Source organism: Talpa occidentalis, unplaced genomic scaffold (assembly GCF_014898055.3).
Source record: "Talpa occidentalis isolate TD23 unplaced genomic scaffold, MPIMG_talOcc4v2.1 talOcc4.3, whole genome shotgun sequence".
Classification (NCBI taxonomy): Eukaryota; Metazoa; Chordata; class Mammalia; order Eulipotyphla; family Talpidae; genus Talpa; species Talpa occidentalis.
The window spans coordinates 87145343-87157749 of record NW_023603184.1 but is presented as its reverse complement, the minus strand read 5'-3'; the positions used below and the strand labels follow the sequence as shown (position 1 = coordinate 87157749).

The following is a 12407-nucleotide window of genomic DNA, read 5'->3' as shown; positions in this document are numbered from 1 at the left end:
TATACTAATGTTGCACATAACCTTTTCTGATGACTTGGAGCTACTACAAATACCACAGCAATGAGAGCCAAACTGCTTGCCAAAACGTGGTTGTGAAAGGTACAAAGTTAATCTCCATGCAGTCCACACATGTCCTATCTGTACATACACATCTTTTCTTAAAATGGAGGGTTAGGGGAACCAGAGAAGAAGGGTACTACTTCTATGGAAACATTTTAAGTAAAATTTTGAAGCTGTATGTTTCAGTATCAAAATCTATTTGGTTCACACATTCCATATAGCAAGTAATCAAGAATTTCTATAGGCAGGGATTTTTCTTAAAACTTACCACAAATAGATTCTGAATTCAAGTAGCAAAACATCTGTTTCTAGAAGATAAAAAGTATATATTAAACTGCTAAAGCCTACCATTGAAAGACAACAGTATATTACAGGAGGGTAGTAAATAGTTTATTTGCTCATATGCCATGAAAAGACCAGAAAAGTAACATGAACTGCTTTTATAAAACATTTCTAATATTGCTAAGAAGCAGGACCATTAATAGACAAACAGAAAAGAACATGCCAACATTATTGTCTATTTGTAGATTAATAAATAGGCAATTATTTTAATATGCTCAATAATAATGAGCTTTGGAAAGCAGCTGCTTATAGTAAAGGACCAACCATTTGTGTTGTATCATGGTCAAATTTATTTCTTCATCAAAATGAACAGTCAACAGAAAGACAAAATCTTGGCATGTTCTTTTTTAAAGGACACATTTATGAAAATGTGCTCACAGGTGGCAGTTTTAAAGTATTTCTGTAAATAAGTATGCTAAAGTGAAATGTAACTGATCCCTAAACTGCCCTTGTAGTTAAATATATATTAAAAAAAAAAAAACTATAAGTTAAAATAACATTCAGATTGTATAGCATAGGCTGATGCATTTTTAAACAATATTTACAATATTACCCAGAGACTTAGGTAGGAATTAAGGAGAAGTGTAAAAACCATAAAAAACTGCACCAATTTTATAGCAAAATATCTGTACATTTAAAAAGAGCTCATATAACTACACATTATCCAAGGAAAATGGGACCTTCACCAAGGAGTTCACATAAGCACAACATAAAAGAAATTCAGTGGTTAAATACTATACAATAAAACTTTACAATTAACATATTGATGTAATGTACCGAGAAGATAAGCCAGAAGCAGAATGTGTTATGAAAAGTACAAATTAGCTTCAGTCCAGTTTTTGACTTTGGAATGGATCAAGTGCCCTGCCAGAGATGAAGGAAAAATTACAATGGCTTAGTTGGCCATTTAGTTCCATTACATACCATTTAAGCTTAACTCCAAAACTTCATCAATTTAATTGCAATTCCCACGAAGTAAACTGGGAAATACGTGAACTTCTTAGCTTTGAATGCCGATTTACAAAAGGAAAAAATAAGCGGGGAGGAGGCAAGAACCCTGCGATTGTCAGAGGAGAATAAGGCCAGGTAACTAACACTACTGTGCTAGCAGAAATAATCTTGAATGCTTGATAGAGCAAGTGAACTTCTCCCTGGCTAGCAAGGCACCAGTTTCTATTCTCAGAACTGACCCATAATGGTCCTCAGAAATCCTAGTACTGATTACTGAGATGTTAATTTTAGTGCTAATTAATAAATACATTTGCATTATTTTTTAAAGCTGCCTCTAGCTGAAGAACACAGTACTGCAAATAAGTCTTACACAGTTGTATGCCATCATATCCTTGCATTGTTACTGTGAATGTCTCACAGGGCATCATACCCTACCCGAGAAGTAGCAGAATGTGATACAAGACAGACTTGAGTGACTTCTTGCCACTGCAATTGCATCCTGTTTGGACTTTGCTGGGGGCTTGGTTATTGACAAAGGAAGTTTATCGTGTAATTTTTTCCTTCCATGTTGCAAGCCCTTAAAGATACTACCTTGATATATATGGCTGAAACCCAAAATTAATCAGTTAAGACATTTCAGCAAAGAAAGCCAACAGCAGATGCACCCATGTTATTTACAACTTACCAAGAAATGAGGGTGGGCATCATGGGACGTTCACAATGGCAAGTAATGAATGGAATATGAAATTTACATTTTGGTTAAAAAATTGAATAACATACTGGTGTAAAAAGATACCTAATCAAATCAAATCCTATTGCTTTGATTAATCTGAGCAGGTACTTCCACTTTTAGGCACTTGTTAACAAAGGTTGAAAGGAGAGCCCATCATTTTTAAATTCCTATGTGTTTGCTAAATCTGAGCCCTTTGAATATTTTATCTATGTTCAAGGCTGCAGTTAAATGGTAGCACATAAAGTTTATGTGGACAGTTTCATTCACGAACACCCTCTTCATACAGGCAGGTCTTGGGTTCACATGGTTATTTCGGCACCATTGACAGAACGCAAGTTCTGATCATCAAAGCGCCGCCTGACACTTCTCCTCACCGCATCGGCTCGTCTGTATGGTTGGTTTCTAAGATCTGTAAAGAGGAGAGCACCAGTGAGCAAATTGCAAGCTTTAATATTATGTGTCTAAGCAAGACAAAGGCCAGCTGGCAGCCAATCAAAGCAGCTTGTGGAGAAGAATCAGCTAATTGGGCCGTTTAAATTAATTGAGTATTTGAGCCAAAGACATGTACTTTGCCCTTAATAGTTACAGTCAAACAAAACAAGACGTAATACTGGTGGGTTTCTGGGGCTTACAGAAAAATATATAAGAAAGGATATTCACTGGCCAGAAACTCTAGCTTATGTCTTATTTTGAGAAGTTCCCCAATTGGAAATAGCTATGGCTTAGTTATTCCTTTCCTTTCTGGAAACCTGATCAATAATTGCAATGAATTTTAAATTGCAAAACCAAAAAAACTAACTGGTCTGCTCTATCTTTGGCTTTAAGTTTTAATCAAGGAAGGAACCTCAAGTTTAGCTTGTAAACACTGGTTCCATTTTTATTCCATCAATGTTAGCTGAAGTCATCTTTTTCAGTGAATTAGAAACATAATGCTAAACCTCAAAATAAAAATAATTGCTAAGTAAAAGTAATTTCTAAACACTTTCCCCTACATTGTAATAACTTTGTTTTTCATTAAAGGGTATGTCATGAATGTTCCTGCATTCTCCAATTTGCACTGTGAATGCATAGCAAGATATCAAACATTAAAAAAGTATGACCTGTTGAATGAATGAATCTGCCCATCACTTCAAGTAGGCATTGCTCTAGTGGGATAAAATGGAATGAACCAGGGGAATTTTATGTAAGCATTCTGAGTGTGAAGGCATGCTTTCTTGATGAGTAATGCATCGCCTACTTTCGATGGAGTCAGAGCATGGTGCGGGGTGGGGTGCGGGGGGAAGCAGACTTCATACTTAAATAGTATGTATTTCCCTTTAATTAACTCAGTACTGTTGGCTTCTGTTAGGAAACATTCTGCCTTTATAAAGGGAAACACAACAGAATTAAATTAGACTGAAACATTTCAATCAGTAGATTAAAAATGGTGTTGATGAGCCATACCTGACCCACAGGAAGTTTGGCCTCTGGCTTATATTTCTCAATACAGTCTCCTGATAATTCAATAGGCAACAAACATTTCAAAAAGCAGGTATTCTGACTAATCTTTGAAAACTCTAAGATTTAACAATACTGGGCCCCCATTCTTATCTGTCAAAAACCAAGGTGAAGCTAAGTACTGAGACCTATGCTTTCAGTTTCAGCACAATCTCATAAACTCCTGACTCACTGGAATTTATGGTCTTGCCCTACTCTTCGTAAATTCAAGCAAAGAATAGTTTTGCATGCCATTATCCTCTGGAGCCTCTGCTGCTTGACCCAGAATGGTAATGAAAGGTCAGAATTCCACTTTGGGCCAAAGATATACAGTCACCTGCAACCCTTTCAGTCCTGAGTCCTCTGAGTAAGTACTTCTAAAGATCCTAGCCCCTCAAAGGATGTTCCCTGTGATCTGTTTACAATTTTTTCAGATAAAAATGGGGTTAACTGAATAACTTGAGGACTAAGAAAGGGGTAAAAAAAGGGCAGTCTAGCACCCAAAACAAGTCCATCATCAAATATCTTTGCCCAAGCCATCACACTTGAGGACATGAAAGCTGGCCAGAAAGAGGCCAACACAAGACTCAGTCTCACATCAGTGGAATGTGAGGTTCAAAGACTGCTCCCTGGTCAGACTCTCACCAGTATTACCCTCAGCCATAGATTGAAACCATTGATCTGCATACAGAAAGAGGAGGAAGCTAAGTAAAAAGTGATGCTTGCCAGCTCTGTGTATCCTCCACCACCGGTGTGCTAGAAGAAATCCTTACCCTCGAGTGAACATTTGGAAATTTAGTGATATTATTCTTCTTTAAGGCTAAACAGAAAAAAAAACAAAAAAACACAAAATGATGGTTAAGCAAAAATGGGATGAAAATGGAAAGCAATTTAACTTAGTGCTTAACATTCCCGGGCATGTTAGCCAACAGAGGAAGAGAGTGGGAGGCCATTACTGTAAGAGGTGTTAGATAAAACAAGGGAAGGATAAGAGGGTCTTCCCACCCAGTGCCCTGACCACCCAGATCCAAGCTGCTTTGAAGTTTGGCTCCAGAACAACAGAGAGTCCAGCAGCAAAACTGACAGTAAACATAAGCCAAGTAGATGACAGTTCCTAGCCTTGTTAATAAGCACTGACGGGTAAGTAACTGCAGAGCAGGCAACAACACACCACATCCTTTGAACTCTTCAGAGACAGGATATACATAACAAATGCAATTCATAAAAAAATAATGCCACAAAACAAAAATGTACCCAATTCCATGTCAACCTTAAAATGGGAGTCAAACAATGGCTATTTCTTAAGTAGAGTATGTCCTTCCCTTTTCTTTTCCAACCAACTGTAGAGAACTTTGCTCCTTACCTTGCCATCAAGAACTAAACTCAGGCAGTTACTTGTGACAATTTGATCATTCCTTTTTTTTTTTTTAAATTCTAAGAACAGTGGCATTTTCCCATCATAGTTATATGCTATTGCTTTTTCTGTTGCCACCATCCTGACCAAAGGAGCATGTCCAGATATGATCTCATCACAGAAGAAAACCCCTAGGTTTGACATGGAACAGAGGCACCAGCAAAGAAGCATGAATGGGCTATGACCATGGGGAACACTAAAGACTTAGTTTTCACTTTCTGCCTCGCAATCTGGAACTCCTGATAGCTGAATGTAGGCATGAAACCCAGAGGAATGAGCTGAGTATAAAGCTAGAAGTTGCCCATATTGGCTTACACAGGTTTCTCGGTCAAAAGGACTCTCTGTGTAAAGCTTATGCCAGGAGTCCCATCACACCACGGACGATGCTATGGAAGTCAGTTAAGAAAGACCCAATTTATAGCTGCTGTGCACAGTCCACAGTTCCTTCTGAAAATCATTCTGCAACTTTAGAGCACTGTGCATTCCTGAGCACTTGCGTGGCAACTCATTCACTATCAAAGCATATTAACTGCATTCTGAAGGAAGATTAGTTTTATATCTGTAGGACTACAAAAACACAGTAAGTGTGCATAAATGTTACGTGTAGTAGTTGTTATTAATAATTATCGTTCTGTGTTCAAAGATATTAGCCCAAAAATCTTGTAAGCAACCTACCTGGTCCCAGTTCTATTCTCAAAGAAGTGTTTATATATATTATTTTTCTGAAAATTTCTGCAAGTCTATTAATTCGACTCACACATACCCAGAGCACTGCTAGCACATGGATTCACAGACACACTGAAAGTAGCAGTAATGAATGAAATGTAAAACCATGCAGTGTGAAGGCAACAAAAAATACAACACAACAAAGAGGGCAATTTCATGCTATCACATTGGGTGGTCCTCACAGACATACAGAGGGACATAAGAGATCAAAAAATCTCCAGCAACCTTTTAAGAGCATCAGGTGAGAAAGAGTAATAGTTTAGTAATGGTATTCCTCAGTGAGAACAGGTTCGCAGAAAAATCGAGAGCCACGCTTGGCGGTGCGAGCAGTAAAGGGCACAGTCTTCAGCACTGCATCGAAAATGACAGCCAAACAAGACAAACAGAACAAAGTAAAAAGCCAAGATTTACTGCATTAGTATATGGTTAGTGCTCTGTTAATCAAATCTGAGGAAGAGGGGAAGGGAGGTAAGCAGGAAAGGGGAAAGAGAGAACCTAAAGTCTACAAGAGTTGTTAATCCATCTAGGGCAAGATGGTAGGGTAGAAAGTGGAAAATATTCCAAAGAGAATAAAAACTGCTCGCTTCATAACTAGATATTCATTCACTTCTGCTGGTAGATTAATAATTAGGTCAGCATATAGAAACTGTGTTTTGCTCATTTTATAAGCCAGGTGTTGCTGAGATGGAGAAGAGACTGATGAAAAAGGAAGTTTCAGTTAATCATGTGCAAGGTGGGATGTTTCTCTACCTATAAGCTAATCTTGTGGCACTGAGGCTGAGAGTTGTTTACTCAGACGATCTGGTCTTGGCCTTGCTCAGAGCAGAGCTGCTCCCTCCATGTGAGGGAGCCAAAGAGAGAGTCTAAATGGCAGGGGCTTTAATCAGGGTGCCATCAGGGTGCAAGCCACTGCACCATAGACCTTGAGATACCAGCAGGCACATGTGCATGGTATGTAGAGATGGGCTTTTTTTTAGAAGATTTATTTATGTATGTACACAAGAACTGGGGGGTAAGCCAGAAGTGCGGGGGGTGAGAACATTCACCAGAGTGGGCAGAACAGGCAGATCTACTGAGATACACTGCTGAGGGGTGCAGTGAGCAAGAGAGGAGAGGACTGCTGCACCCTGTGGGTTAGCTCTCTGGCTGGGGACTGAACTCGTGCCGCAGTGGCTGGAGACAACTTGATAGCACTGAGACCCAAGATGGGCATTTTCATCAGCCATTTACAGATCCACTGAGAACCTACCCTGCTTCACTCTGTGCAAGCAACTTTTACTGACTTCCTTTTTAATGATTTACTTAGATCTCTGGGTCTGAGCTTGTGGGGAAAAAAAAACGTGGCTTTCACAGTTTGGGATCCCTCTTTATAATGCTGATAAGCTATTGGCAAGAAATAAATCAAAAGTCTAAGAATCAGATCTTTTAAAAATTAGGACAATTGGGGAAATGTAAATAATAACTGAATATTTCATATGAAGGAATTGTTAGTTTTTGAGGTGTGTGACAATGGTAGTGTGGGTAGGTTTGTTTTATTAAAGCGTTCTTATTTTTTGAAGACACATACTGAAATATTTCCAGATGAAACTGTATGTCTTGGATTTTTTTCAAAATAATCCCAAGGGTTGGGGAATGGGGAGTAGGTAGAAGCAGACAGGTAACAAAATTGGCCGTGAGTTGCAAGTTTTGATGGGTAATGGTACATGGAAACTCATTATACTATTCTGTTTTTTGCACATTTAAAAATTTCCCACAATAAAAACTTAAGTACCAGGGAAGCTAACAAACAGTATTGAAATGCAACAGACATGAAAGGGAAGTCACTTACTGCCACAAGACAGTAGCCTAAATTATTGTCCTAATCTATAAGAGGGAATGCAGAAACTCTGGAGAATTGGTTCAAGCAGAAAGTATTAAGCTAGAACTCAATCACACAAAAACCAAGCTGGGGTAGGCACCATTCCAAGTTGACATAACAACTATTTCCCAAACCTTGGTTAGGAGTTTGTTGGCTCATCTGAATGCAAACACCAGTTCCTGATTTCCCATTGTCTGCAGTCACTTTGCGTGAGTAAAGAGGATTTTAAGTAGCATGCTGGGAAAATCTTCATTGTCTGTGATTATTAGAATATACCCCTGAATGGGTCTTGTCCAGAGTTTTAATTAATAAGGCAGGTGATTAGGAGTAGCCAAAAGGAAGAAACTGGAATGAGGTTACAAACTGAAGACAATGGAAAACCATCAGGAGAAAAAGCTCTGATGAAATCCAATGATATGACGAAGTAAGGATTTTTCAGAGAGAGAATGTTTCAGTTCTTTGAGAGACAGTATATAGTAAATAAACTTCAAACACTAGCATAGAGTCTCTGTGTAACACTAGATCTGAGTTAAATCAACTGCAGTGTTTATAATCTCCAAATCTGCAAATAGTCCAGAATGGGCCAGGCCTGTCATTCTCCATCGACCACAATGAGGAAATATCTTTTACCTGTGATAATATCTTCAATGGCACCATCTTTTCCTTCGTATACATGTCTGTTATCTTTAACTTGTCGCCTTCTTAATTCTGCAATTAACTCTTGCTGCTGCCTCTTTGATTTGTGGGAAGGAGACTAGAAGAAAGAAAAATGCAGAGATTGATGGGACCAGCACCCTATGGAGGTCTGAGAAATCCAAAACCTGTGTGAGCATTATGTTGCTGATAAGCAGTCTCAGCCAGAAACACAGAGTGCCCTCTCAACATTCTGCTTAAACAGAGAAAAGTTCAGGAAGCTTCTAGGAAGAAAACAATTTGAAGAACACACAAAACTCCAGCTGGCAGCAATGGCAAGGCTGGATCCTATGACAAGAGGCATCCACTTAAACTGTGGCACAAAGGATCATCATGAATCACCTGGCAGCCTTTATGTTCTTTCCCTTATGATGTTTCCCTCCCTGAAATGCCACTTTTAAATTTTTTTTAGTATTTATTTATATATATTTTACATACTGTTCATTTTTGTACAATGTTTGATTTCTCCTCGCAGGTGTAGTCCCTGTAGAATTCCCGCCACCAAGTCACCCGTGAACCATCACCACAGTCTCTTGTGCTCTTCCCACCCGTTTAACCCCTCACCCAGCCCTCCCCTGCTGAACGTGTCTGATTTATAGTTGCCTGCTAGTTTTGTCTTTTTCCCCCTGATCCCTTATCTAGTTCCCCTATATTCCTCCTATAAGTAAAAACATTCGGTACTTTCCTTTCTCCTCCTGGCTTATTTCACTGAGCATGATCCCTTCCAGCTCCATGTTGCTGCAAGTGGCATGAGTTTATCTTTTTGGATTGCAGAATGGTATTCCATTGTGTATATGTACCACATCTTCTTGACCCACTCCTCTATTTGGGGGCCCTTTGGTTGTTTCTGTATCTTACCTGTTGTAAATAGTGCTGCAGTAAACATAGGTGCGCAGGTTTCCATTTGAATTAATGTTTTTGTGTCCTTTGGGTAGATTCCTGGGAGTGGAATGGCTGGGTCATATGGTTGCTCCATTCCACACAGCTTCCCACAGTGATTGGGCCAGTTTGCACTCCCACTAGCTATGTAGGGGAGTTCATTTTTCTCTACATCCTTGCCAGCATTCATTGTTGCCAGTTTGTTTGTTGTTTTTTTTTTTAATATGTGCCATTCTCACTGATGTAAGGTGGTATCTCATTGTGGTTTTGATTTGGAAATGCCACTCTTGATCCCAGCGAAACCTCTGGCTATCAAGGCCAGCACCAATGGTGTCCCCTTTAAGCCTTCTTGGGACACCTCCAATTACCAGGTGACCCTGGTATGGGGGTCTCTGTTTACACATAACTAAGACTTAAGCTCCATATCACTATAAACCTGGAAATGCTACACAAATATACGCTTAGCCTCATTTAACTGGATGCTGAACAAAGTAATGAATGAACACATTTCCATTTGCCAAGTTTCCAAGTGCTGGAAGGAAATGGTAGGGCTCTGTGCAAATCTGGCTTTTTGCCTATTCACCCTGAATGTCTCTGAGGAGCCATCATGGCCTCCCCTCACAAGAGGGCCACCCCAGGAGCATGGCTGGCACTTCTCACCTTTGGATCCTGTTGCTCCATCAGTGCTTCCTGCTCCAGGAGTTTTTCCATGAGAGCTTGTTCCTGCTTTTTCCTCAGCTCATTTTCCTCTTCTGCTTGCTAGATAAAACCAAAAGAATCAAAAGATTTTGTCAGTATTAAATGACAGCAGTCAAGTTGCTTCAAAGTCACTCTAAGAGATTCCCTGTTGCACCAGGACTTAGAATAATGGAAAGCATGTGTACTTCATGTCTGTATTTAACTCTGACTTGGGATTTGACTGTCTGCCCTTACCACATTTCTCAAGACTACAGTAGTTGAAATGTACTTTTTAAGTCCTTTTTTTTTTTTGGTGATCCTCTTCCAAGTCAAACTGCATTTCAGTCCCACAGAGATGATAGGACCAATACTTCCAGCAGCTATGCTCAGTGATTTTCATGCATATTTGTTTTGTTTCCAGAATTTGTCTTTCTAATGACCAACTCCGAAAAGTAGGATCTCACAGTTCTCTCCCTTTGCCCATTGTTCAAGGAAAACCTCCATTCTCTTTCCTAGTGTTCTTCAAGGGCCTCACAAGAGAGATACTCTTGGACTTTCTCCCCACAGATCATTCCTTCCCAAGGGAGGCAGTATCCTCATTAGTCTAATGAATTTTGGAGAAGCTGAACAGCTCAGCCTTTTGGGCATCTCCCTTTGGAAGTCAGCCTCCCTAAAGGGACTTGTAATAGTCTAGCTGTGAACTGACAAGCCACCTATCTAATTAAGGGCTGAAGTGTAAACTCACTGATATATATATACACCATATATATATCCTCATAGCCGGTCTTTATCAGTTACAAAGTCCACATTCTCATCTGTTGCTTTTGTCTCAAGTTTTCATTTGGTTCATACTGGAGGAGAAAAAGGAGGGGTGACTCCTAAAACCCAAACATCTGCCCACAAAGTCCGTAGGTCAATTTCAGCTGGCATCTCTGTGGGTCACAAGGAAAACAACCCTGTCTGACAAGCGCCTCACAGAGCCAGCTAATAGGACCATGGGGAGAAATGACAACATGGAAGGGACACACTGACAGGTGTGACTGGTGGCACTCCACAGATCACCCAGGGCCTCCACTCTCTCCTCTGCTTGTGCGCACCCCGGCTGAAGTGGTGCTCTGAGTGGACACCAATCAGAGACACTTTCCAGCTTATATTACACAATTCAAAAACAGCATGTATTTTCTCTTTAGACTTTAGACTTAAACACCACGGGGTCATCTCTTCAGCACACAAGCACTGCCAGTCAAGGAGCCCCGGAGTGCAGCTGGGGACCAGAGACCTTCTGTCGCCACAGCGCCCAGTGTGCTGCACACAGCCTTGTGCCGTGTTTGTGTTCATCCTCACAGCTAAGGACACTTTCCTTGTGCAAACAGCGTACGATATCACTGTTACACTGAATCATACTGAGTGAAATGGCTACACCACCTTCTGAGTTTCAGTACAAGACCCAAGGATGGTTCTCCACAGCACCAGCCTCCAGGGGCGCAGGACAAGTAACCAAATATTAATGTTTCTCAAAAATGTAAACGACCCACCATATCCCCCTCCGGCCACGTTCCTCCAACATTATCAATATTTCTAGTAGATAAGCCTGGAGGATACAGATTGCAATGTCTCCTAAGTGTACTAAAACCCATCCCTCTCCCCCAACTCCCTCTTCATTCTCTCCGATGGGGCAAATTCTTCTGACACATGCCTCTTTGAGTGACATGCTTTTTCTAGACTGGGGCCCTAGAGAACATCAGAGTCTCTCCTATAAAGGCAGAGCCATAACTGGACAGATGAGGAAAGAGGGCAACCTTCCTTACCAGCACCATCTTGAGCCCACACTGGAGAAATGTTGATCCAAACAACCTGCAGCCCTGGACCAGGACTAATATAAGCAGGCTCGGCCTGACCTCGGTGACATCCCAGGGAGTCACTGGCAGGGTTCACTCCTTTTACAGGTTCAACAATCCCTTGGGAGGCCTGGATTTCCTAAGTCCACCCGCCTGCCAAGGCAGTCAGGGGGGCAGCATCTGTCTTTGAGCATCTCACTTCCTCAAGGGGAAGGTCCTGGCGCTGAGTCCCCAAGGTGGCCCAGTGGAGATGGGAGCGTCATGAGCTAAGGGACTTGGCAAGGTCAGATACTGACCGCACTGCCCAAGGGAACGGGGAGGCCTCTGCAGAGTGGCTCGAGGAAGGCACACATGAGAAACGTCAAGGAAGGCACCAAGGATATAACGCTCCCGTTTACCTTGTAGGCTTTCACAAAGCGGACAAAGACAGGAAAGAAGACAGAGGGCGGTGTCGTCTTGGGGTTTTCTCCAAAATACTTCACAACATCATCAAAGGCGTCCTGTGAGGAAGCATATTTCTCTTGAATTTCATTAGTTTCAGCACTTGAACTTGAGGCTCTGGGGGAAGAGCTGCAGCAAAGCAGCAGTGATAACACAGCAGCTCTCACACCTTGGTCCTCCTCCCCTCCCCTCAACTCTGCAGCCTCCATGCTCTCTCCCGGTGCTCAGAGGCAATCAGAAGAATGCAGTGGCACTGCAGGGACCTCCTGTCACTCCCACACAGACACAGGTACACACTCGCCCTTCAAGAGCTTCCTA

The 12407-nt window shown here is 41.1% G+C and overlaps 1 protein-coding gene across 5 annotated transcripts in view; it reads right to left on the bottom strand.

Annotated features, from left to right (window-relative positions):
- Positions 1-428: 428 nt before the first annotated feature.
- Positions 429-12407, bottom strand: part of FMNL2 (formin like 2) — a 280386-nt gene continuing 268407 nt past the window's right edge. For 2 of the 5 annotated variants that reach the window (XM_054699725.1, XM_037523333.2), the window contains exons 23-26: positions 12047-12148; positions 9793-9891; positions 8191-8314; positions 429-2495 (exon numbers count right to left, since the gene is read on the bottom strand). In XM_054699725.1, the coding sequence (XP_054555700.1) occupies positions 2386-2495; positions 8191-8314; positions 9793-9891; positions 12047-12148 (435 nt within the window). In that variant the 3' untranslated portion in view covers positions 429-2385. The other 3 variants (XM_054699727.1, XM_054699726.1, XM_054699728.1) reach the window with 3 other exon arrangements.